This window comes from Echinops telfairi, unplaced genomic scaffold (assembly GCF_000313985.2).
Source record: "Echinops telfairi isolate 266 unplaced genomic scaffold, ASM31398v2 ScPeMD7_32;HRSCAF=126, whole genome shotgun sequence".
Lineage (NCBI taxonomy): Eukaryota > Metazoa > Chordata > Mammalia > Afrosoricida > Tenrecidae > Echinops > Echinops telfairi.
The window spans coordinates 2,486,609-2,509,553 of NW_022103929.1; the positions used below are offsets into that span (position 1 = coordinate 2,486,609).

At 39.5% G+C, this 22,945-nt stretch overlaps 2 protein-coding genes across 3 annotated transcripts; both read left to right on the forward strand.

The window, feature by feature from the left end:
• The first annotated feature begins 99 nt into the window (after positions 1–99).
• Positions 100–12,590, forward strand: ZBTB26 (zinc finger and BTB domain containing 26). Its single transcript, XM_004716472.4, has 2 exons — positions 100–139; positions 10,299–12,590. The coding sequence occupies exon 2, from the start codon at positions 10,309–10,311 to the stop codon at positions 11,632–11,634; it is 1,326 nt and encodes a 441-aa protein (XP_004716529.1). The 5' UTR covers positions 100–139; positions 10,299–10,308; the 3' UTR covers positions 11,635–12,590.
• A 3,654-nt stretch (positions 12,591–16,244) lies between these two features.
• On the forward strand, positions 16,245–18,925 carry ZBTB6 (zinc finger and BTB domain containing 6). Of its 2 annotated transcripts, none has more exons than XM_004716473.2 (2): positions 16,245–16,257; positions 17,402–18,925. In XM_004716473.2, the coding sequence occupies exon 2, from the start codon at positions 17,411–17,413 to the stop codon at positions 18,683–18,685; it is 1,275 nt and encodes a 424-aa protein (XP_004716530.1). In that variant the 5' UTR covers positions 16,245–16,257; positions 17,402–17,410; the 3' UTR covers positions 18,686–18,925. The 2 variants fall into 2 exon arrangements, with proteins under 2 accessions (XP_004716530.1, XP_045146140.1); XM_045290205.1 differs by lacking the exon at positions 16,245–16,257 and adding an exon at positions 16,612–16,743.
• Positions 18,926–22,945: the final 4,020 nt, after the last annotated feature.

A 22,945-nucleotide genomic window follows, 5' to 3' on the forward strand; every position in this document is an offset into this window, starting at 1 on the left:
TGTCCGGCGAGGGCTGCCCTTCCGGTTCCGTTGGGTCCCCCTTTGGCTCGGGTTCCCTGCCCCTCCCCCCTTCCCGGAGCCCCGAGGGGCCGGAGCTCCTAGCGGTGCCGGATCCTGACGGCGGCCTTTCCCGGGGTCTGTAAGTGCGGAGGTGGACGGAGCGCCGGGCGGGGGTGCGGGAGCTCTCAGGATGGAACTCCCTTGGGACCCTGATTGGCCAGGACCCGCACGAGAATGGGGACAGAGGGGCTGGTCTAGGCCCCGGGGGAGTTAAGGAACCCTTGGCCCAGCCCACGCGGCGCCCCGCCCCTTTCCCTTCCTAGAGTCTGGAGTGGGGAGCCAGCCGAAACCCAAAGAACGCCTCCTGGGACACCAGCCCAGGGCCTTGGCGTCAGCTTGAACACCTGATTCTGGTGTCTTGTAAAAGGTACCAGAGCTGAGGTCCTGGGAAAAAGATCCCCTGCCTAGAACCGGCTAAGGCCCAGTGCCAACCTTGAGAATCACTAGGAATGCTGACCTAAGTTATACCCTTTTGCTGGGAATTTCCCCTTAATCTACAAGTTACCAAGGCACCTTTTTTGTTACCTTATTCCTGGCACTAAGATTCATTTAAAAAATCTTTCCAGTTTTCAAAGCCAGTTGTGGGAGGCAGGTATAGACAAGTGTTCATATGATAAAGTATCAATCATTTAAGTACATATGAACTCCTAGGGCAATGGTTCGAGAAGGCTCCAAAGAGAAAGTGACATCAGACACCAAACACCTTATTCTTAGAGAGGATTAGGTGGAAAAGAGCTTTTCAGGCAAAAGAGGCTGGGAAAGTGGACTGAAGTCCCTAGAGTGAACAGCTTAATCCTAAAGGAGTTGGTAGTTTTTGAAGAGTTTTAAGTAAAAGACTAATTATATGGTCCGATTTCACTGTGCAAGCCATTTTATTTTGGATGGCAGCTTATGGGGGTGGGGGGAATTCATTAACCAAGTCTGGATCCTTTCGTTAAAGTCTGGGGACTCCTATTAGAGATTCTTTTGACAGAGTGATAAGATCTGCCTGATGAGAAATAGTAAAGGCTTAAGATGGAGTTATGACAGGTATGGGAGCTGATATCTAGAATTTTAAGATCCACCATTTGAAGGACTCCAAAAACCAAGCTAAAACAAACCCACTGCCATCAAGTCCATACTCATGAGCAACCCCACACGACAGAGTACAACGGCCCCAGTAGGTTTCTGAAACTGTTACACTTTATGGGAGTAGAAAACCTAGTCTTTTTCTCAGGGAGCAATTGGTGGTTCTGAACTGCTGATCTTTTGGTTCGCAGCCCATTGCATAACCACTACTCCATCAGGGCTCCTTACATTTGAGGAGGAGTGATGTCATTAGAAATAACAACTATAAGTTTACTGTAGATCAAAATTTTAGCTTTTAGACACTAAGATTTAGAGGAATAGCCACATGGAGCTGTCCAGCAAAGGGTTGGAAATACAAATTTGAAGCTCTGGCTAAATGTTGTGGCTAGGGTTAAAGGTTTAAATCATCAGCATAGAGGTGGAAACCTTTCGATTAAATTACATCAAGAAGAGAGTATTGAGAAAGGGGACAATTATTTGGGGGCGGGGGGGGCTGAGTAGTTGTGTTGATGAAATAGAAGATGAGGAACTAGTAGTATAATCAAGATAGTAGTAGAGATAGAAAAAGGAGATGAAACATGAGTACAGACAGAGTTCAAACATCCAGAAATCCCAGAATTCAGAGGAGAATTTCAAGGAAAGTTCTCTTGGGTCAATTAATGCAGAGCATTTGGTGAATGAAAGGAGAACAGGACAGAATTACATTTCATTATTAAGAAGTAACTATTGAGTTTTTAAAAAGAAATTTAAGTAGAGTGATGAGTTTGATGGTAAATGAAATAATAGGGACCTCAACTGAAAAGAAAATGGACATAACTACATTTGAAAAGTCTCACAAAGAAAATTGATACTTTGTTTACATAACAAATGCGTATAGACCTTATAAGTTTTGCTAAGCTCTTTATAAACATTAACTTACTTAGTTTTCCATAATTCATATCCACTGCTATCAAGTTAATTTCAACTCATAGCAACTCTATTTGCAGAGTAGAATTGCACCACAGGGTTTCTGAGGCTGTAAATCTTTACAGTAGCAGAGAACCTCATCTTTGTCTTTTGGGGCATCTGGTGGATTTGAACTGTCCACTTGGAATTTAGCAGTCCAATGCTTATCCCAGAGTGCCACCATTTGTCTCTTTGAGTAAAGCCGTTAGGACCTTGGAGCCTGAAGAGACTTTAGTTATGTAGGTGAAGAGATAAGGCGACTTGTCCCAGGTCTTGTAGCATATTATGAGACAGAGCTTGTGTACTGTGGCTCAGCCCTGTGACCTGATTTGTTTTCCTTAGTCAGAAACTCAGCTGGTCACATATTCTATTATTGTCTGCAGCAGCCCACCCAATTTCTTTTGAGGACAAATTGGAGCAGCCCTTGATAGCTTAAGCCTTTAAAGATTGATTGTCAATGGTGAAGCAATAATCTAAAAATAATGTAGTGACTTTTCAAAAGGAATTACATATCTCTGTGTAACAAAGGAATAGGCAGTGGTAAAATCAGATCTGTCAAAGTGACTGGATAGTATAACGAGGGCTTGGTAAGAGGGAGTAGCCCAAGGAACCCTGGTGGCCCAGTAGGTTAAGCACCGGCAGTTAAAACTACCTCACCCCGTTCCCTGCCCCACCTTGCTATGTGGGAGAAAAATGGGACTATCAGTCCCTGAGAAGATTTACAGCCTCAGGAATCAAATAGCAGTTCTACTCTGCCTGATAGGGTCACTATGAATAGGAGTTAACTTCGTAGCACTGGTCTTTGGTTTTGGTCCAGTACCCCAGATAATAGATGATATGCACGACAGTAAGAACGAAGAAAGAGAATTTGGGAATTTCAAGGACAGAGTGAACAGAATGGGGTGACCAAATCTGTTTAACTTGATCAATTCTTTGGTTTTTTTCTTTCAATTACTCAAAATTAAGCTATAATCTAGAATTATGTGAGTTATTTGTATGAATATTATGAATAATTATTACCTACAGTTGGGGATTCTAAAGTCAGGTATGTTCATAATTCTTATTCTGTGTTTTATCTGAAAATGGTATTTTCAGTCTACAAATATAAATACAAAAGTAAGCATAAAGATTAAATAAGTAAGAGAGGAAAAGAAAGAGCATAAAGTACAGTTAGAAATATGACTGATAGCCATTAAAGGTTCACAGTTCAAGCCTTCTCTACTTGTAACAAATCTAGCTTTAAGTTGTGTTTTTGTTTTTCTTTCTTAAATAATGCTTTTATTTAAGAAGAAAACTGGGTTTAGGACTACAGGATTAGGACACACACCGGTCAACGGGCATAGCATCATGCATATAATGGTCTACAGTCTACTTCAATAACTAGTGCCTGGGGTCCTCAATGCTTGTGAGGGGCTGTCTAAGGTCCAACTGATGGTCTCTCCCAGTCTGAAGCAAAGAATGAAGAATAGCAAAGACACCTGAAAAGAATTAATCCAAAGGATTAATCCACATAAATCTTTTTAAAATTTTAATTAATTTATTTGTTTGTTTTTAATCCATATAAATGGTAGCATTCACAGCCCTAAACCCAAAAGAGCTAAATAATACCATGCTACCTCTTCCAACTGGTCTGAAAGGGGTCACAGTAGAAGGTCCTGGATAGAATAGGAGCAAAATGCAGAACAAAACAAAATTTGTGAGTGGCCAAAATAAAGACAGGTCATACTGGTCTGACAGATACTGATTGAAACCCCACCCCCATCCCCAGTGGCCCTTAGTCACCCTTCTTCAGGCCTGAAACTTAAGATATCCCCGTGATTCAGCTTCAAGCTGAACAATAGACAGTCCTATAAGGTGAACAATATGACACCAGAAGATGTACACCTGTTAGAACAATCAGCCTTATGAGATCAATAGGGTAGCATTTGCCAAGGGATGAAGCTCAGAAGGCAGGAAGAGGTGGGAAAGAAGAGCCTTGGAAATGGGGAACACACGGGGGAAATGGGAAGAGTGCTGTTCCCATGTGGGATTGCCACCAATGAAGATCATGAATCAGAATGTGTTTGAATTGTTGAAAGGAAAACCGATTTGCTCCATGAATTTCTACCCAGATCACAATAAAAAGCTACCAAATAATAATACTATCAAACAGAAGAGAAGACATATAAAAAAGAATACTACTCAACTCTGATAAAAAGCTACCAAATAAGGTCAAAAAAAAGAAAACGTATATATAAAGTATACCACTGTACAGCTTAGCACAAATTTAGCTCTAAATTATTTTGTTTGCCCTTCATGTAAACCTACTATTGAAGCATGCTTTAAATACATAAAAGTTTACACATTGTAAGTGCACAGCTCAATGGCTTCTCTTGGCTCTATGTTATAATATTGAATGTGAGAAGGGTAATGGAAACATTTACCCAAGTCACGTTATCCGTAAGAGGAAACTGCAGCTAACCTAGTTGTTTCAAGCATGGGTCTTTGCATTACACACAGTGGGCAGAAGTTCCAACGCCAGCACTTAACTCTTTCAACTCAAACTAAGTTGGACAAGTATTCCTGGCACATACCAAGGACTCAGGAAAGGTTTCATCTCCTTACTTTTAAATTAAATGATTCTTTTTTACTGTATTTTTTAAATGGTTTTTTAAAAATATGTAAACTTTGGTTTACGTTGTCAGAACTATTTTGGAAATAAATCCCAGAAAGAAATTTTTCTGAAGACATTCAAAGGACGACACCATGATACGAAGAATATTTCTATCCCTGCTCAGTACTAATTCATAGGAAGCACTAAGAATTCATTTTTCTGCTCTTTTTTAATGCATTCTACAAAGGTAGCAACTGCTCCTTGCCTTCCTGTAACTAACAGCCTATTAACTCCCTGTCTATCAAATCAAGCCTTACTCAGAGTGACCGTATAGGAGAGAGTAGAACTGCTCTTGTGGATTTCTGAGACTGTAAAACTTTACTGGAATAGAAAGCCTTATCAGTCCCCTGCAGGCAGCTGGTGATTTTGAGCCCCAACTGCAACTCACCATGGAAACAGTGACAGGAAACAATGAAGGGATAAACTATGGCCTGTAAATAAGAGCTTATCAAACTGAAGCAATAGAGTGGACTGACATATTAAGGAAAGTTACTAAAATAATTACATTTCCTCACACTTTTCCGACTACAGCAGGCCAGAGCAAGCAGTTTCCTGGGGTGTTACTTTAGCTGCTCTGTGGCTTAATATTTGGAAAATTTCTTGAGAACTGATGGCTCTGAAGGAGTTCTACCAGTCCTATCGATGGTGGAAGCAGTTTACACTCATTTTTGGATGTGGAGAAAAAAAAGTATTGACTTTAACATAGCTAAGCTGTGATGCATTCAGGACCCACTAAAACAAAACAAAAAAAAGAACCTCACTTATTTGGCTATTGAAAGAATTATTTTTATTATAACATCATATTATAAATTAGAATATTCATCAATATGGATGAATGAATATGTTATGCTACTCTACTGGGGGCTTCAAAGATTTCCTAGGGAAATTTCATTAACTTTTAATTCCATTTTTCCACAAACTATTTTTTGTTTTAAACATTTTATTGGGGCTCTTACAGCTCCTGTAACAATCCATACACCAATTATATCAAGCACATTTGTACATATGTTGCCATCATCATTTTCTAGACATTTATTTTCTATTGAGCCCTTGGTGTCAATTGCTTCCACCGCCCTGTGTGGCCTCTTCAAAAATAGTAAATTATTATAATTTTCATATCTTTTAAAAATAATGTTATTGGGGCCTCATACAACTCATCACAATCTATACATACATCCATTGTGTCAAGCACATTTCCACAAACTTTTTAAATTATTTATTTATTTGTAATCATTTTATTGGGGGCTCGTACAATTCTTATCACAATTCATACATATATCCATTGTGTCAAGTACATTTGTACATTTGTTGCCATCATCATTCTCAAAACATTTGCTTTCTACTTGAGCCCTTAATATCAGCTCCTCGTTTTTGCCCCACTCTCCCCTCCCTCATGAACCCTTGATAATTTATAAATTATTATTTTGTCATATCTTACACTGTCCGACGTCTCCCTTGACCCACTTTACTGTTGTCCATCCCCCAAGGAGGAGGTTATATGTAGATCCTAGTAATCGGTTCCCCCTTTCTACCGCACCTTCCCTCTACCCTCCAAGTATCGCCACTCTCACCACTGGTCCTGAGGGGGTCATCTGTCCTGGATTCCCTGTGTTTCCGGTTCCTATCTATACCAATGTACATCCTCTGGTCTAGCCAGGTTTGTTAGGTGGAATTGGGATCATGATATTGGGGGGAGGAAGCATTTAAGAAGTAGAGGAAAGTTGTATGTTTCATTGTTGCTACCCTGCACCCTGACTAGCTTATTTCCTCCCTGCGACCCTTCAGTAAGGGGTTGTCCAGTTGTCTACAGATGGGCTTTGGGTCTCCACTCTGCACTCACCCTCATTTACAATGATAAGATTTTTTGTTCTTTCATGCCTGATACCTGATCCCTTTGACATCTCGTGATAACACAGGCTGGTGTGCTTCTTCCATGTGGACTTTGTTGCTTCTGAGCTAGATGGCCGTTTGTTTACCTTCAAGCCTTTAAGACCCCAGACGCTATATCTTTTAATAGCTGCGCACCATCAGCTTTTTTCACTACGTTTGCTTATGCACACATTTGTCTTCAGCGATCGTGTAGGGAAGGTGTGTATCATGGAATGCCAATTTAATAGAACAAAATGTTCTTGCATTGAGTAAGTACTTGAGTGGAGGTCCGATGTCCATCTGCTGCCTTAATACTAAACCTATAAATATATGAGCATAGATCTATTTCCCCACCATCCTATATAAGTATATTTACATATGTACATGCCTCTATTTAGACCTCTATAAATATCCTTTGTCTCCTAGTTCTTTCCTCTATTTCCTTTTCCTTTCCTCTTGTCCCACTGTCATGCTCAGCCTTCATTTGGGTTTCAGTAATTTCTCTGTTACATTGCCCTTACCAGGCCTCTCACACCCTCCTTGTCACTATTTTTGGATCACTGGGTTGCCCAACGCCACCTCCTTTCCCCCGCCTCCCCCTCTCCCGTGTCCCCCCAGAACCATCGGTCCCGTTGTTGTCTCCTCCAGACTGTTCATCCAGCCTATCTTATCTAGATAGATCTGCAGAGATAATAATATGCACCCAAAAAGCAAGGCATAGCAAGACAAAGTGACAAAAGAGAGCACAACGATGACAACAAAAAAGAAAACCAATGACCCATAAAAGAATAAATTAATTTTTAAAAAAAAGAAAAAAAAACTGTAAATAGATCAAGGTCTGATTTTTGGCCGCTGGAAGTGTTCTCCATTCAAGTCCGAAGGGGTGCCATGCTCTGGCCCCCGAGTCCGTCTTTTGCACTCCATTGGGAGCTCCCTGCTCTGCCACATGCCTTTAGTGTTTTGCCTCAGTGTTGCAGGGTCAGACCAGGCCAGTGTTGTCCCCCAGAGGGCCATGGGTCAGTGAGGGACATTGTGTCTCATAGTGGGATCAGCCATATGGTGCACTCTGTGCATTGGCTGTTCGGAGCTGGGATATTGTCCTCCAGGCCTTGTGGGCCAGGATGTACCCCACTCTCCTTCATTTGCTCCCGTGTGCTCTGATCAGACATGTCCCTCTCCCCTAGCTGCAGCTTCAGTGCAGTCCTCTAAAGTAGCTTCTTCTGGGGGGAGGGGCAGTTGTCCACGTCCACAAACATTTTGAAGCCTCCTTAAATAGCTAAAACTGACCAGTGGTAATACAGCTTGGCTGCTTTAAATTCCCAATAGAGTCCCCATATTTTCTAGATATTTCTTTTTTATTTGATATGTATCATCTTGATAAAAATTGGTTTGTCTTTTTTTCTGATCCTACACTTAATTTTCCGCATCCTTCCTCGAATGTGGTTTTCATTGTGATTATTTTGTGTAATGCAAACTGTCGAACAGAGGAAAAGCTTATTACACTTGATGAAAGGGTTTTTGTTGTGGTTGTTGTTAATCTACCTGTGTATCCGTGACATTCAGCTGAACCGTCAGGTAAACAACCCTTACATAGCCTCCTTCCCCTCCTTTGCTTTTTTCATTCTCTAGAGCCAGTGAGCAAGTCCTTTGAAATTTCGTTTGTTATTGTTTTCTTGCTCCTTATTCCCATGTTTTATTCCTAAAACTTCATGGCTTTAGTCCTGTAATGCTTTGTTGATGCTTAGTTACTTCCTAACATTTTCCCCTTTTAACTACTGTTAAACTAATCCTATAGGTTCAACAAATGCAAACTGAGCACCTGCTGTGTGTCTAGTACAATGTTAGGGATGGGACACACACCAGTTTTAATAGAAGAGTTTGGTGTGTAGTGGGAGAAGTATTGTGGCTATATTAACATAGAATTTGAAGCAAACAGGAAGTATTTTGCCCTCGAAGATGCAGGTTCCCAGCTTCACTCCAGCAGTTAGGACAGAAAGGTTTCCTCTTAATGTCACCGAGATTCCCGTTTGGATGAGAAGGCTCATAGCAGAAGAAATATTTAATGAAAGTGTTTCAAGTGTTATGAGACACATGCAGGGTGTTATAGGCCTATTAGCAAGAACTGCTCTAATCTAAGAAGTCAGGGATGTTTCCTCAGAGGAGGAAGTATACCTTGGATGAGTCAGCATTGCCTAAGAGGTAACCTTCTAGACTAAACAAATGTGCCAAAGCCTAGATTCAAGAATGCTGTCTTGTAGGAGGCACTGAGGAATAAGACCTGGGCTCTGCCTTTTATAAATCTTTGTAACAGAGAATTAGAGATTAAGATTATAAAATTTAGGCTTGAGAATCCATATGTGGCCTGGAGCAGCTATTTGTCTTGTCTTCTCATAACTAAGGGACTGCTGATGATGAACTTGTTATGTACTGAGATTATAGACCTATTTCTTAAGAATAAGCCAGATACAACTATTGCTCTCTCAGAAGACTAGTGAATAGAATTGCAGTTTATTTTATTATTATTTTTACGGTGGCCTGGAATTATGATGTTGGCATGGCTAACTATCCTTCTCTTTAGGGAGACACATGGGAAGTCAAGTTATGATCAGAAAATCATTTGGAGAGTGTGGAATCAGAACATGGGGACTGTCTCCAAAGGAATTGCTATATAAGGGAAGTAATATACAGAGTTTTGGCAAAGACACACCTTCTCTGGGCTTAATGGGCTATGTCATTGTTTGCCTTAATTATTACAAGGTTTACTTAATCACTTCACACATAAGAGATTACTTTTTATCCCAGAAGCAAAGGGAAGATACAATGAGATTTGTGTTTTTGAAAGATGGTGTAAAGGTTGGGTCAAAGGAAAGGGAAGTTAGCCTAGAAAACATTTAATAAGAGGGTCTAGTAGTCCAGATGATGAGTAATGATGTATAAGGATGGAACAGAAGAAAACAAAATCTGGTAGGAATCGGTTAGCTCCACCATGCTGGTATTCAAATTCTCACCAAGTGGCTCACTTGATTTTTCTTTACCAAGTATTTTTCTATCTGTACCAAGAAATGTTTCTTAAAAGTTTAGATGTGGGGGTGGGGGTGGGGGAATAAAAAAAAAGTTTAGATTTATCCTGAAGGTACAAAATAAAGACCTTTACCACTGAAGCGATCCTAAGTTTATACCTTTAGGTATAGGAATCTCATTTTATCACTTGTTTGAAAATTTCACATCAGTATAAACAGAAGAGGGGTTTTCCCAGGAAAATAATATGGTCACAGTTTTAAAAATACAAAGCAAAGAAAAAGTGTTTTGCCTTAGAAGAAACAGGTGCCATGTTTTCTGCAAAATGAAATAGTTCCTTCATGTTTATTTGTTTTGCTACATTTTAGGTTGTTTTTGAAACCATACAGAATTCTGATTTAAGAAGGGGATGGGCAATTTGAATGAACTCAAGCACTGTTCTTTTATCGAGTATCTTCAAAAGTTCAATGAATGCCAAGTTTCTTAGGTATAATTGATACTTGATTTTGGTAAGAAGTAAAATTTTTGCTGTCTTTGAAAGCTGTTACAGCTGCTTTCAAGAAAACTCATTTTAATACAGACAAGCAGATATGACAACTCAGATTGGGATTTTAGAAGGTGTATCCAGGTTTCTTAATTGTATGAATTTTCTTAAATTCAACCTTTTTACATTTCTGTTCTTTAGGTCTGCCAAAATGTCTGAGAGATCAGATCTCCTTCACTTCAAGTTTGAAAATTATGGAGATTCAATGTTACAAAAAATGAACAAATTAAGAGAAGAGAATAAATTTTGTGATGTTACAGTTCTCATAGATGATGTTGAGGTTCAGGGGCATAAAATTGTGTTTGCTGCAGGTTCCCCCTTCTTAAGAGACCAGTTTTTACTGAATGATTCCCGAGAGGTGAAAATCTCCATATTACAGAGTTCCGACGTGGGGAGACAGTTGCTCTTGTCCTGTTATAGTGGTGTGCTGGAATTCCCTGAGATGGAACTGGTAAATTACTTGACTGCTGCGAGCTTTCTCCAGATGAGCCACATTGTAGAACGGTGCACGCAGGCCCTGTGGAAGTTCATAAAGCCCAAACCACCAAGGACTAGTAAAGAGGGCGGTGAACAGCAGAGCGCTTCTCCCCAGTCAAAAGAGCAGCAGGGAGATGCCAGAGGCTCCCCAAAGCAGGACCCACCTTGTGTTCATCCATCTGAAGACAGTATGGATATGGAGGACAGTGATATTCAGATTGTTAAGGTAGAATCTATTGGGGATGTATCAGAGGTTAGAAGTAAAAAAGACCAAAACCAATTTATTTCTTCTGAACCCACTGCTTTACATTCATCAGAGCCCCAGCATTCCCTGATAAATTCAACTGTGGAAAACAGAGTGAGTGAAATAGAGCAAAACCATCTTCACAATTATGCGCTCTCTTATGCAGGCAGTGATAACATCATCATGGCCTCAAAAGATGTCTTTGGGCCCAATATTCGAGGTGTAGACAAAGGCCTCCAGTGGCATCACCAGTGTCCAAAGTGTACCAGGGTGTTTCGTCACCTGGAGAACTACGCCAACCATTTAAAAATGCACAAACTCTTTATGTGTCTACTCTGCGGCAAGACTTTCACCCAGAAGGGCAACCTTCATCGACACATGCGTGTACATGCCGGCATTAAACCTTTCCAGTGTAAGATCTGTGGGAAAACCTTTTCTCAGAAGTGTTCCTTACAAGACCATCTTAACCTTCACAGTGGAGATAAGCCCCATAAGTGTAACTATTGTGACATGGTTTTTGCACATAAGCCAGTTTTGAGGAAACACCTTAAACAACTGCATGGCAAAAACAGCTTTGATAATGCCAATGAAAGAAATGTGCAAGATCTCACAGTGGACTTTGATTCGTTTGCATGTACAACAGTCACAGATGCTAAAGGGTGTCAGCCACAGCCTGATGCAACACAGGTCCTGGATGCAGGTAAACTGGCCCAAGCTGTCCTGAACCTAAGAAATGATAGTACTTGTGTAAATTGAATAGAGGCTTCATGCTCTCAAGAATTGACTGAGAATGGGGCAATAGGCTTGAGTCTTTGTAGGAGTGACTTCAATAGTTTGACTTCTTCAAAGCTCTGTTCAGGTTGTGGGGAGCTAAATTAAGGCACTAATCAACCAGGCAGCTTACCACATGGAGTGGTCTTGCCTTCCATTTGCCCGCTCCCATTTTCTATTGATTATTTATCCTGTGATGTGTTTTCCTTTCCCTAGTATTCCATTTGTCTACCTAACAATGACTTGTATTTCAGACTGACAGTATTTTAGGCTTTTCACTTGGAACATTCTGAAGGTGCCAACAAATTCATAGCAGTAGCTCCTCTCCAGTGATCGAGGGCATGCTAAAAGAAGTGAATAATGTTTTTCTTTGGCAGACAGTAGTCTGATGTATAAGTTGGTACTGCTATTGATCTGAAATGATTATGTGAGAGAACTTATGGTTGCCTATTCATAATTCATTTGTCTGATCAATGAATGAATGTGCTTCCCACTATTTGTACTTGCTTTAGAGTTGGTTGTAAAGTGGTATTTTGATTTGTCCTGTACTCTTTTCAACAGTATTATGACCCCAACCTAATGTCTTTGTTCATGTAAACCATTTTTTCAACCACAATTGCAGACAACTAGTTAAGGATCATCACAAGGAGCATAATCAGCAAAGCAGAGAATTACAATTAATGCAAAACAGCACTGAAGTGGGGGGATGCAAAACAGCACTGAAGTGGGGGGTATTCCTAGTAGTCCGTCCCACCAAGAGGCCAGATATTTTAAATTCATATGTAATTTACTTGTTGATGCTTTGGAAGTCAGGATTGCTCCAGGTGTACTTAAAATGTACTGATGTATAATGGTCTCTCTAAAAAGGGCCTATTTAGGAGTATCTGAATTTTGTTTCAAGGAGCCCTGGTGGTACAATGGTGAAGTGTTCAGCTGCTAATTGAAATGGCTGTGGTTCAAAGCCACCAGCTGCTGCAAAAGGGAAATACAGTCTGCTTCTGTAAAGGTTATAGCCTTGGACCCTTATGGCACAGTTCTATTCTGTCCTATAGGTTCGTGTGTTAGAATCGACCGGATGACCAGGGGAATGGGAAAGCTGTGTTTCAAAGTGTAGCCAGCAGAAGTTAGTCAATCAAAGTTTGTCAAATGTACTACAAGAGTCTCATTTTATAGTGTACCTAATTTCTAAAAAGGGTGGGAAAAGTTGAAGGTCAATCAGGTTTTTTACATTTAGATTTTCTACTTGAAGGTGTACAGTTCTACCTTTCCACCTCTGATAGATCACTAATACACCATTGATCTTCTGCACATTTTATTTATTTTAGAAATAAAAGTTTGAGTGTTACTTGTTTCTGACCCACAGGTTAGATTTAAGAGTACTAGCTAGAGTCCTTAGAGAATCTTTTTTTTTTTTTTTTTTGAGAATCTTGATTATTTACTCCCATCTCTTTCATTTTATGTTGGGACATCAATGTCCAAAGAGGTGGCATGGCCAACCAATGTTGACCAAGGGAGATAACGAGATTAAATATGAGCCTATGTCTCCACTAATTCCTACTATCCTCAGCCGTAAAAAGATCAAGTACATGATCAAGAATTATACACCAATAGGAAAACTCTCAGCTTTGTGTTTTGCCTTGTGTGTACCTGTTGGCTTTCTGAGACTTTGTCAACAATATAACACAGAGGGATTTCTATTACCTAATTGTTTTCTGGTTATAATGAGTACTGTACCCTTCCCAGTCAAGTGTCTGATTTTGCTGAGACTCGGTTAGGGAAGGAAAGGGCATTCATTATTGATGAGTTCAAATAATGAGTATGATCCAAATGTGAAACTGATTTTGTGTGAAAACAGTGTTATTTTGTTTGCATCAGACTTTTATTTTTTTATTTTTGAGCTGTCAGCATGCACAGGGAAAACAATATCAGGCTTAATTTGGATAATTGGGAGAAGTTAGAGTTATAATTTGAAGCATTTGCATGTGAATTTGATTTTTGGTATAATTTCTCGCATTTGTTCAAAGATTTAAAATAAGAATACAGTTGAGTGATCAGACCAATGTATAGATACTTTTTCCCTCTAAGTCATGCATTATATCATCTAATGATGCTTCCTAGCATTCTGGTTTTTATATGATCCAGCCAAAGAGTACCCATTCTATGCAACAATGAGGCACTAAGACAGCAAGCAACATTTTGTATTTTCTCTGAACATCCTATTGCAGAGAAGTTTCCAGTTGGAGTGCTGCTTTTGCGTACATTTATGTCCTGTTCTGTTATTTCTTTTCTGTTGTTAAACTTGTTTGAAGACTAACAAACATGGGTTCACATAAGATTGGTCTCTTTGGCTGGAGATTTTTTCTGGGTTTATTTAGTCCTTCAAGAAGTATTTATTAGCCACCTACTGTTGCCAGGCGCTATTCTAGACAATATGAAGGTAAGATTGGCACAGTCCCTGCCCTCATGGAGCGTACAGACTCATGTGGTCTTAGTGGCGCAACATTTGATTTTATATTAGAAATAATACAACTACCTTGTTTTCTTTTGGTCACTTAAAATCAGCATTTGATAGGTGTGTTTCCTTAAAACTTTGCATTCTAACTTACAAATCACTGCAGTGAGTTACAATTTCCTCCATTTCTTGACCTGGGAGATATTCTTTCTGTGAGACATTTTCTTAATTTTGGTGGGACCTAATATTTCTCCTTTGTTTTTATATGTTTCTTAGGTTGTATTACAAAAGGCCAAATTACTGATATCAAATATGTTTTATAGGAGAAGATGACATGCAAATAGATTCCTGTCCAGGATAATTTTTAAAACTTTAATCATTCAGCATTCATATTTTATGGATTCCCAGGATAACGAAAAAGGACAGAGGCTGCTCACTATCATAGCTTACTTAAAACATATAAAAATATGCCACAATTATTTATTTATTATTTAATTTAAAAGGCAAACTCCAAACTGAAGTGGCTGTGAGGTAAATCAAGTGTGGTTTTAATTTGTTTTGTTTCTTTATTAGATCTATTAGTGGAGGTGGCTAGAGTCACTGCTTCTAAAATAGTGTCCTAAATAACCAACCCAGAACATCTTATTTCAGCTCATGAATAGCTGCTCTAAATCTGTTGTATGTTAGACATACTATGAACTACCTCTTCACTTATTATGGGGAAGTTTCCTTAATAAAAGTGTGATCATTAAAGATCAGATGTCAGTGGTTTATTTTCTCTCTCCTCTCCTGCTTTTCCAATTGTGTGAATTTGAATCTGCAACACCACCTTCACACCTATTCCTTAAAGCATGTGTTGATCAAGCCTGCTGGGATTGTCTTAAAAAAATCTGGGTTAACCAGAAGTTATTGTTAAAAGGATCAATTTCTGCTCTCATAGCACTTTGATTGCTAGAGTAGAGAGCATTTGCTTTTAAGAATTGGTTCAGATATCCTAACATTGGGCAAATGTTTGAGTGCTTGTTAAGTGCTAAGGGATTCTTGCCGTCTTTGGAGACTTAGGTAAGATTGCAGTTCCTATCTTTCAGTAAAGGGTTGCTTGGTGGCTGTGTTCCTCAGCCAGGTTTTCAGCAGTTTCCTGACTAAGGGAGACTGGAAAGAAAGGCGTGGCAACCTAATTCCAAAAATCTGCCAGTGAAAACGCTATGCATCACAAATGTTCGATCCACAACACTTGTGAAGATGACAGACTGGCAGCGTTGTGTTAGGTCCTGCATGATGCAGTCACGCCGAGTCCTTCGGAACCAACTCGAGGGCAGCTAAGAACAAAGGAATAGACCTGAATCCTCCCCAACTAGGTGGGACAAAATTTAGTTCAATACAGGTTTGGTAAAATGAAGGTAGGCAAAGGAGTTACAGGCTCCTAAATGGGGGTCAACTAACTGATGAGCATGTTTTTGAAATGTATGCCCGAGGAAACGGCAGGTCCAAAGAAGCAGAGTTTTGCTCTGAACTTGGCTGCTGGAGTGGTGAAGCTAAAGGCATAGGGGTGGGACCCGGTGTTGATAAGTAACTCCTACGTAGCAAACTCCTTCAATTGAGTCCATTCCGATTCACAGCCGAGTGTCCAAGGCTGTAAATCTGTACTTGAAGAGAAGCCTTTTCTTTCTCCTTGTGGTTAGCATCTCAAATGGGTAGCCTGCTCTGCCACCAGGGTTCTCAGTAAAAAGGTAAACTCTTGGTAACCTTTTCCCTCCCACCCTTTAAATTGCAGATAGGCATTGTAAGGAGAGGCCCCGCCCAGTTATAACCTGTAAGGACCCTGCAGGTGAACTAGCACCTAGTATTCAGGTTCGACGCATTGTACCCCAGTTCCCAATTCGATTTTCTAGAAGAACTCCGGAAGGAGACCGATTTTTTCTGACAAAACCAAGAAAGGGACGATGGAGCTTGCCAGAATACCGATGCCTCACTACAAGGAGTGGGGATGGCGTGGGAGAAAGTGCAGAAGGGAGAAAGTTGAAAGATGTTCTTCCGGGGCGTCCGGACTGCCCCGGTGTAGCCGAAAGCAGGTTGATACCGGATGTGTTTTCCCCCATTCCATTTCCGGCTTCGGCCACCGCCGCTGCGGAAACCTAACCTACTTGTCTGAGTCTGTGAGTAAGCGGGAGGAAGACTCGGGCTGCTGGGGAGATGGGGGGAAGGCGGCGGCGGCGGAGGGAGGCAGGGTGCGGCGCCCGTGGCTGCTCTGTGGCTCCGTCCTCCTGGACCACAGGGCCTTGACTGGCAGGCCGGACTGAGGATGCCTGCACGCCGAGCCGGAGAGATCTCTCAGGGCCACCTGCGGTCCGCTTGCAGTTCAACTGATGGTCGCGAGCTCCCCCCGCTCCCTGCCAGCCCCGTGCTGGTCCAAGGACAGACCCATCGCGTTGCTGTGGGCTGAGAGCAGTCCTTGCGGGGAAGGCGAAAGGTTCGCCGCAGATGTCTTTTGTTTACGCCTTTAAAAGAACCAAACCACTGATGGAAAAAGGAATTTGAGGCGCGAGTCAAACACGTCCAAAGGCGTATTCGGGCGCTTCCTCTGGGCAATGCTGAAAAAACGAACTAAGGAAACTTGAGAATGAAATAGAGAATAATGGCGGGTAAAGTTGGGTTAGTGCAGCTCGTGGGGGATCTTGCATACTGGGTAAAGAGGCTGGTTAGTCTGACCTGGAGATAGAGGGGACTGGTGGAGAATATAAAGTAGAAGAGCAAAAATGTTTTAAGTTTTATTTGAAGTGAATTCGCTGATAGGAGGAAAGTTTGGAGTATAAGAGAACGAACAGGGCGAGGAGAACTGGTGAAAGGCATAGGGATGCTTCAGGTTAAAAGCGCGCAGACCTGTAGTGGTGGTGGGGAGTGGGAATTTTGGAGAAAACATTAAGGTGTCAGGTTTGAGAGATATGAAATACTTTGTGGTGGGTACTGTTTGCTAATGGGTATTCCGAATTAAGAAAGTATCTTGATCATAAGACACGCAATTTAGCAAAAGAGACAAATAATAGAAAGTGTTAACATTTCTATGTGACAGAATTATGCATCGTGTTATCATTTAATATGGTAACTACTGAGCAAAAGTATGAAAAATGTGCTAGGAGACCACAGACGTGCATTATAATTCTCAGACTTTTAAGATAGTGGTATAGGGATTCGCTCCCAGCAACCAGATTAGAACTTGGTTTTTGGATTTGTTTGTTTTATGGTCACACTAGAGGAGAGCATCCCCCTAACTTGCATCAATGTATGTTTTATTTTGCTTAGATTGTGACCATGGCCGCTGAGTCTGATGTTCTACACTTCCAGTTTGAACAGCAAGGAGATGTGGTCTTACAGAAGATGAATCTTTTGAGACAGCAGAATTTGTTTTGTGATGTATCAATTTACATTAATGACACCGAGTTCCAGGGGCACAAGGTGATTTTGGCTGCATGCTCCACTTTCATGAGAGATCAGTTCTTACTCACTCAGTCGAAACATGTCAGAATCACCATCTTGCAGAGTGCCGAAGTCGGCAGAAAGTTGCTGCTCTCTTGCTACACTGGAGCACTTGAAGTTAAAAGGAAAGAACTCTTGAAATATTTGACTGCTGCTAGTTACCTTCAGATGGTTCACATTGTGGAAAAATGCACAGAAGCTTTGTCAAAGTATCTGGAAATTGATCTTTCTATGAAAAACAACAGCCAGCACACTGACCTGTGTCAGTCCTCTGATCTAGATGTTAAGAATGAAGAAGATCGTTTGGATAAAGACTGTGAGATAATTGAAATTTCAGAAGATAGTCCCGTCAGCATGGATTTCCACGTTAAAGATGAGGAAAGCAACACTTTACAGACTACAATAGAGAGTTTGACATCAGAGAGCAAAGAAGCAACATCACCAGAGCTGTCTACAGTAGACATAGGTTTTAAAGACAATGAAATTTGTATCCTTCGTGTGGAATCTATCAGTACAGATAGTGTGGCTAATGGGCAGTTTTCACAGCCTTGTACTTCTTCAAAAGCAAGCATGTATTTCTCTGAAACCCAGCATTCACTGATTAATTCTACAGTTGAGAACAGAGTGACAGAAATTCCTGGGAATCAAGGCCAGAGCATATTTTGTGAGAATTCAGAAAGAAGTCAGGGTACAGTGAATGAGATTCCGAGTCTGGAAGAAAGTTACTCACTAAGACACCAGTGCCCTAGGTGCCCTCGAGGCTTTCTTCATGTTGAAAACTATCTGCGCCATCTCAAGATGCATAAACTCTTCTTGTGCTTACAGTGTGGAAAAACATTTACACAGAAGAAAAACCTTAACCGGCACATTCGAGGGCATATGGGCATACGACCCTTTCAGTGTACTGTGTGCTTGAAAACCTTTACTGCCAAAAGCACCCTTCAGGACCACTTGAACATACACAGTGGGGATCGTCCATACAAATGCCACTGTTGTGACATGGATTTCAAGCACAAATCTGCCCTCAAAAAGCATTTAACTTCTGTCCATGGTAGAAGCAGTGGTGAAAAATTACCTAGGCCTGATCTAACAAGGCAAGATCTATTATAATTAAAACCATATATTTGGCTATGTTAACCTTCTATTATTCTTTCAACCAAGTCTTTCTGTAGGAATACCACATTTGTAATATTGCATTCCCTCTCCCACCCACCCTCTTGTCTTTGGGTCCTATTTGGCCAGCCTGATAATAACATATACAGATATTATCTTTTCTGAACTTCTACCGTTTCCCCGAAAATAAGACAGCGTCATATTAATTTTTACTCCCAAAGATGCGCTAGGTCTTATTTTCAGGGGATGTCTTATTTTTCCATGAAGAAGAATACAGTACACATTTATTGTTTATTGTTTTATTAAAAGAGACCTCGTACTTCCTGTCTGCTTTGGCTGCGCTGTGGCCAACAGTGACAGTGGTGCCCCCCGCTACAGTCCAGAGTTATGGTAGCTTTGGGGGCCTTATTTTCGGGGGGATTCCATATATTTCAGTGAGAGGCAAAACTGCAAGTAAGTCTTATTTTGGGGGGGTGTCTTACTTTCGGGGAGACAGGGTAGTAACAGTCAAAAGTTGTGGAAGGCAGAGAAACACTGATGGAATTCTCTTTCACTTCATGTTATAAGTCCCAGTGGTATGCTTACAAAATAGTGTTCCGTTCTTTTTTTTTTTTTGCCCCTTTCTTAAATCTTGATTTCAGTGACAGAATGAGATCCAACTGTATTTCCAGGTTCTGATTTGCAGTCTCTAGATCAGCAGTTCTCAACCCGTGGGTTGTGACCCCTTTGGGGGTCGAATGACCCTTCCACAGGGGTCACCTGATTCATAACAGTAGCAAAATTACAGTTAAGTAGCAATGAAAATAAGTTTATGGTTGGGGTGTCGCCACAATATGAGGAACTATGAAAGGGTCGCGGCATTAGGGAAGTTGAGAACCACTGTTCTCGATGATGGACTCAAATGTAAAAGAATGTTAAAGAATTAGGATAACTGGAGAAGAATAAATGTAAAATCACACAATTAACTGGTTACAAGTCACTTTTGAGGGCTGATGAGTTGTGAAACGTGTTTTTTAAATTCTTGGTGAATTCTAAACTACACAGAAAGGTATCTTAAAGTTTAGCTGTAAAGGAACACATTCAGATTCACTGGGGACTAGCAGAATAACCTATATGGACTAATTGTCCTTAAAATAATTTAATTTCCTTGAGTTGCAACGATACATAATTTAGAAGCTATGAATTGGACGTAAGTTTCTTGATTTTATTTAAAACAATTGCACTGAATTATTTTTCTGGTCAGTAAAATGAATACCATTAGCATGAAGCTCTAAACAATTACATTTCTTAGAAATTCTAAATTTATCGTGTTTAGTTTATTGTTTCTATAATCAACATATAGTAAGGCTTATTGCTTTGGGCATACAATTCTGTTAAATTTTAACAGATATAGATTTGTACATTTATCACACGGATGAGATAGAACAATTTCATCACCCCTCAACATTTCCTCATTCTATCCTTTGTGGTCAGCCCTTCCTCCTCATTCTTTTTTTTTTTTTTTTTCTTCCTCCTCATTCTAATCCTTCCGAAACACCAATGAGTTCTCCATTCTTACAATTTTGTCATATCTAGAATATTAGAGCTTCCAACTTAAAGACTGGTAGTTTGAATCTACTGAAAGATGTGCATTCTGCTTCCTTGAAGATTTACAGCCTGGGAGCAGTTCTACTCTGTCCTGAGTTGGAATCGATTTCATGGCAATGGGCTTGACTCGTTTTTGTTTTAATCTTTTGAGACTTTCTGCCCCATTCAATTTAATGCCTTTGAGAACCATTCATGTTACGTGTGCCAATGGTTTCTCTCTTAATTATTACTTTTGAAGCAGCATTATTTTTTAGCTGTCACTGGAATAAACAGTGTAAACATGAGTAGCTATTAGGACTTCTTAAATATTAATTACAAGTGTTTTCGTTTACAAAACTGTCATTTGCCAAATTGATTAAACAATTTCAACCCCTCCAATTTTTTCCTGTATTCCCAGAAATGTGCCAAAAGCAAAAGCCATGATCATAGGGTGACCTTAAGGTTTCAGCTCATGTCATAAGCTGTTCTCTAATATCCCTAGTGATATAAAATACAAAACTTTTTCTCATTGTTAGAACAAAGATTTTTAAAATGTAGCAGGAAAAAAAGTCATGTTCTCTAAACAGAGGATAGACTTTATTAAAAAGGCCGGGCATGGCTATAGCTTACTTTGAAAGATAATGTTTCTTCTCCATTTACCTCAGTTTTATGTGGAACTTTTGCTATGTTTCATTCTACTGAAAGCCTTTCAGACTTTCAAATGTAATATACTTTGTAGCATTTGTAAGAAGTTTCCTAATGTAGAATTATGGTGATGAATGTTAAATACCTTTTTTGTAATAGCTTTGTGAAAAACATTCCCTGCATAGAATTTTAACTCTGGAGGGGGGACTTTAGATGATCCAGCTTTCTTATTTTCCAGATAAGAAAATTGACTTTCTGATTCAGATTGCTAGTTAGTGATGCTGGGCAGGCCACTCTCATTGAGCTTCTCTTAACTACCTATGTAAAATAATAACGTAGGTTTTGATAATTTTTAAGATTGTCTCCAGGTAGAAAATTCTATTTTACATGTATTTAATTCTTCCCAACAGAAAGAGAAAAATCCAGAGAAGCGAGTTTTGGAATTTGAGTATTCTACTGGAGACAGAATTTTAAGTAAATTGTGTTTTTCTTCCATTGGAGAACATAATTTAATGCTATCGTTTCTTTCCCATTTGACCTATGATTGTTTGACCATTTGTAGGCATGGAAATACATCCCTTTCAGAAGTCATTTACTTGTGATTGAAATATTTTTCTTCCTTACTGCTTCTTACATTAAATTTTTTGGAGGGAAGCCTATAGGTGGGAGGTAGAGGGCAGAAGAAGAGTAAAATTTTTGTTATTGTTCGCTTTTTAAGAAATGTATATCTTCTATCTTGAGTGTTTTTAGAAACCACCACTGAGCTATCTTTAAATTTTATGTGTGCCTTGTAAGATTATTGTGAATCTTTTTTTTGGTAATGCACTTTGAGACTTGCGTGGGGAAGGGAGAGGGGTTTTGTAAAAGTGATGGATGTTATTTATTATTATTTATTTATGTTTAATAGCACAGAGTGACCTGAAAACATTCCTAGAAGAGTGTTTGTTCGCATGACTTGTCTAAACAATTTCAGAAAAAATGGAATCTTTTTAAAATGCAGGTATGGCAAAGTATAGAATTTATTCATTTAAAACATTTTCTTTTAGTTGTCGCTTTCTGATATTTAAGAAACTGCTGCAAAATGTGCTTGAGTTCAAGTGCCCCTTTTATTGCATTTATGTATAGAAGATCATGAAAAGTAGTTCTTACTTTATTGTAAGAGAAGATCCTGCTGTCTTTCTTTGGATGTAACTATCGTGTTTACATAAGAAATAAACTGGAAGTAGGAATAGAGGGCTTTATTATGTTTTGTCTACTGTGAATTTTAAAGGCAGAAACAGTTTCTTTAATCACTTATCCACAAATACATATTTACAGAGTCTATAATATGTACATGCACTAGAAATTAGGGTATCCACTCAAAAATACCTATTCTCATGAACCATGCTAGTGGTGGAGACTGAGTAAAATCAACATATGCTAGAATGTTAAAAATCAGTTTAGAGTAAAATAAGACAGGGAAAGGAAGATGAAATTATAATTTTAATATAGTCAAGCCACCTTTAAGAATTACTATTATTAAGTATATAGGACCAATACTGTCCAATGGACTGGGAAACATTAAATGAACAATTATCAACTGTTCTGGCATGATGGATTTCATAAATACAAGAAGATGCATGGAAAGGGCTAATTGACCAGGCTAATAAATCTTTTAAGAAAACAACACACTGTCACACAGTTATAACCATATGTTTTCCCCCTTTTTAACGCTCATAATTTATAAGCAACTTTTCTATTTGTCTTGTAAATTGTAGGAAGTTTATTTCCATGGATGATTTTGTTGGACATCTGGTTCTATACTGGGAAATGCTTAAAGTTTATCTATCATTCATAGTGATTTTCTTGTGTTCATCAGTTTCTCAGTAAGAGTATCTGCCTTTTAGGAATATTTTGTGGAGTATATGAACAACATTTAAATAAAAATGAAATGTTTATTAACATGACTTGACAAATTGTAGTCATGATTTCCTTGTTAATTTCTTTATCCCTAGCCCCAGTTTTCTGCATTTATACTTTTAAAAAGGAGATAATCCCTACCTTAAA

Coding starts and splice junctions, on each gene's coding strand:
- ZBTB6 (XM_004716473.2), top strand. CDS start 17,411: ATGGCCGCTGAGTCTGATGTTCTACACTTCCAGTTTGAACAGCAAGGA.
- ZBTB26 (XM_004716472.4), top strand. CDS start 10,309: ATGTCTGAGAGATCAGATCTCCTTCACTTCAAGTTTGAAAATTATGGA.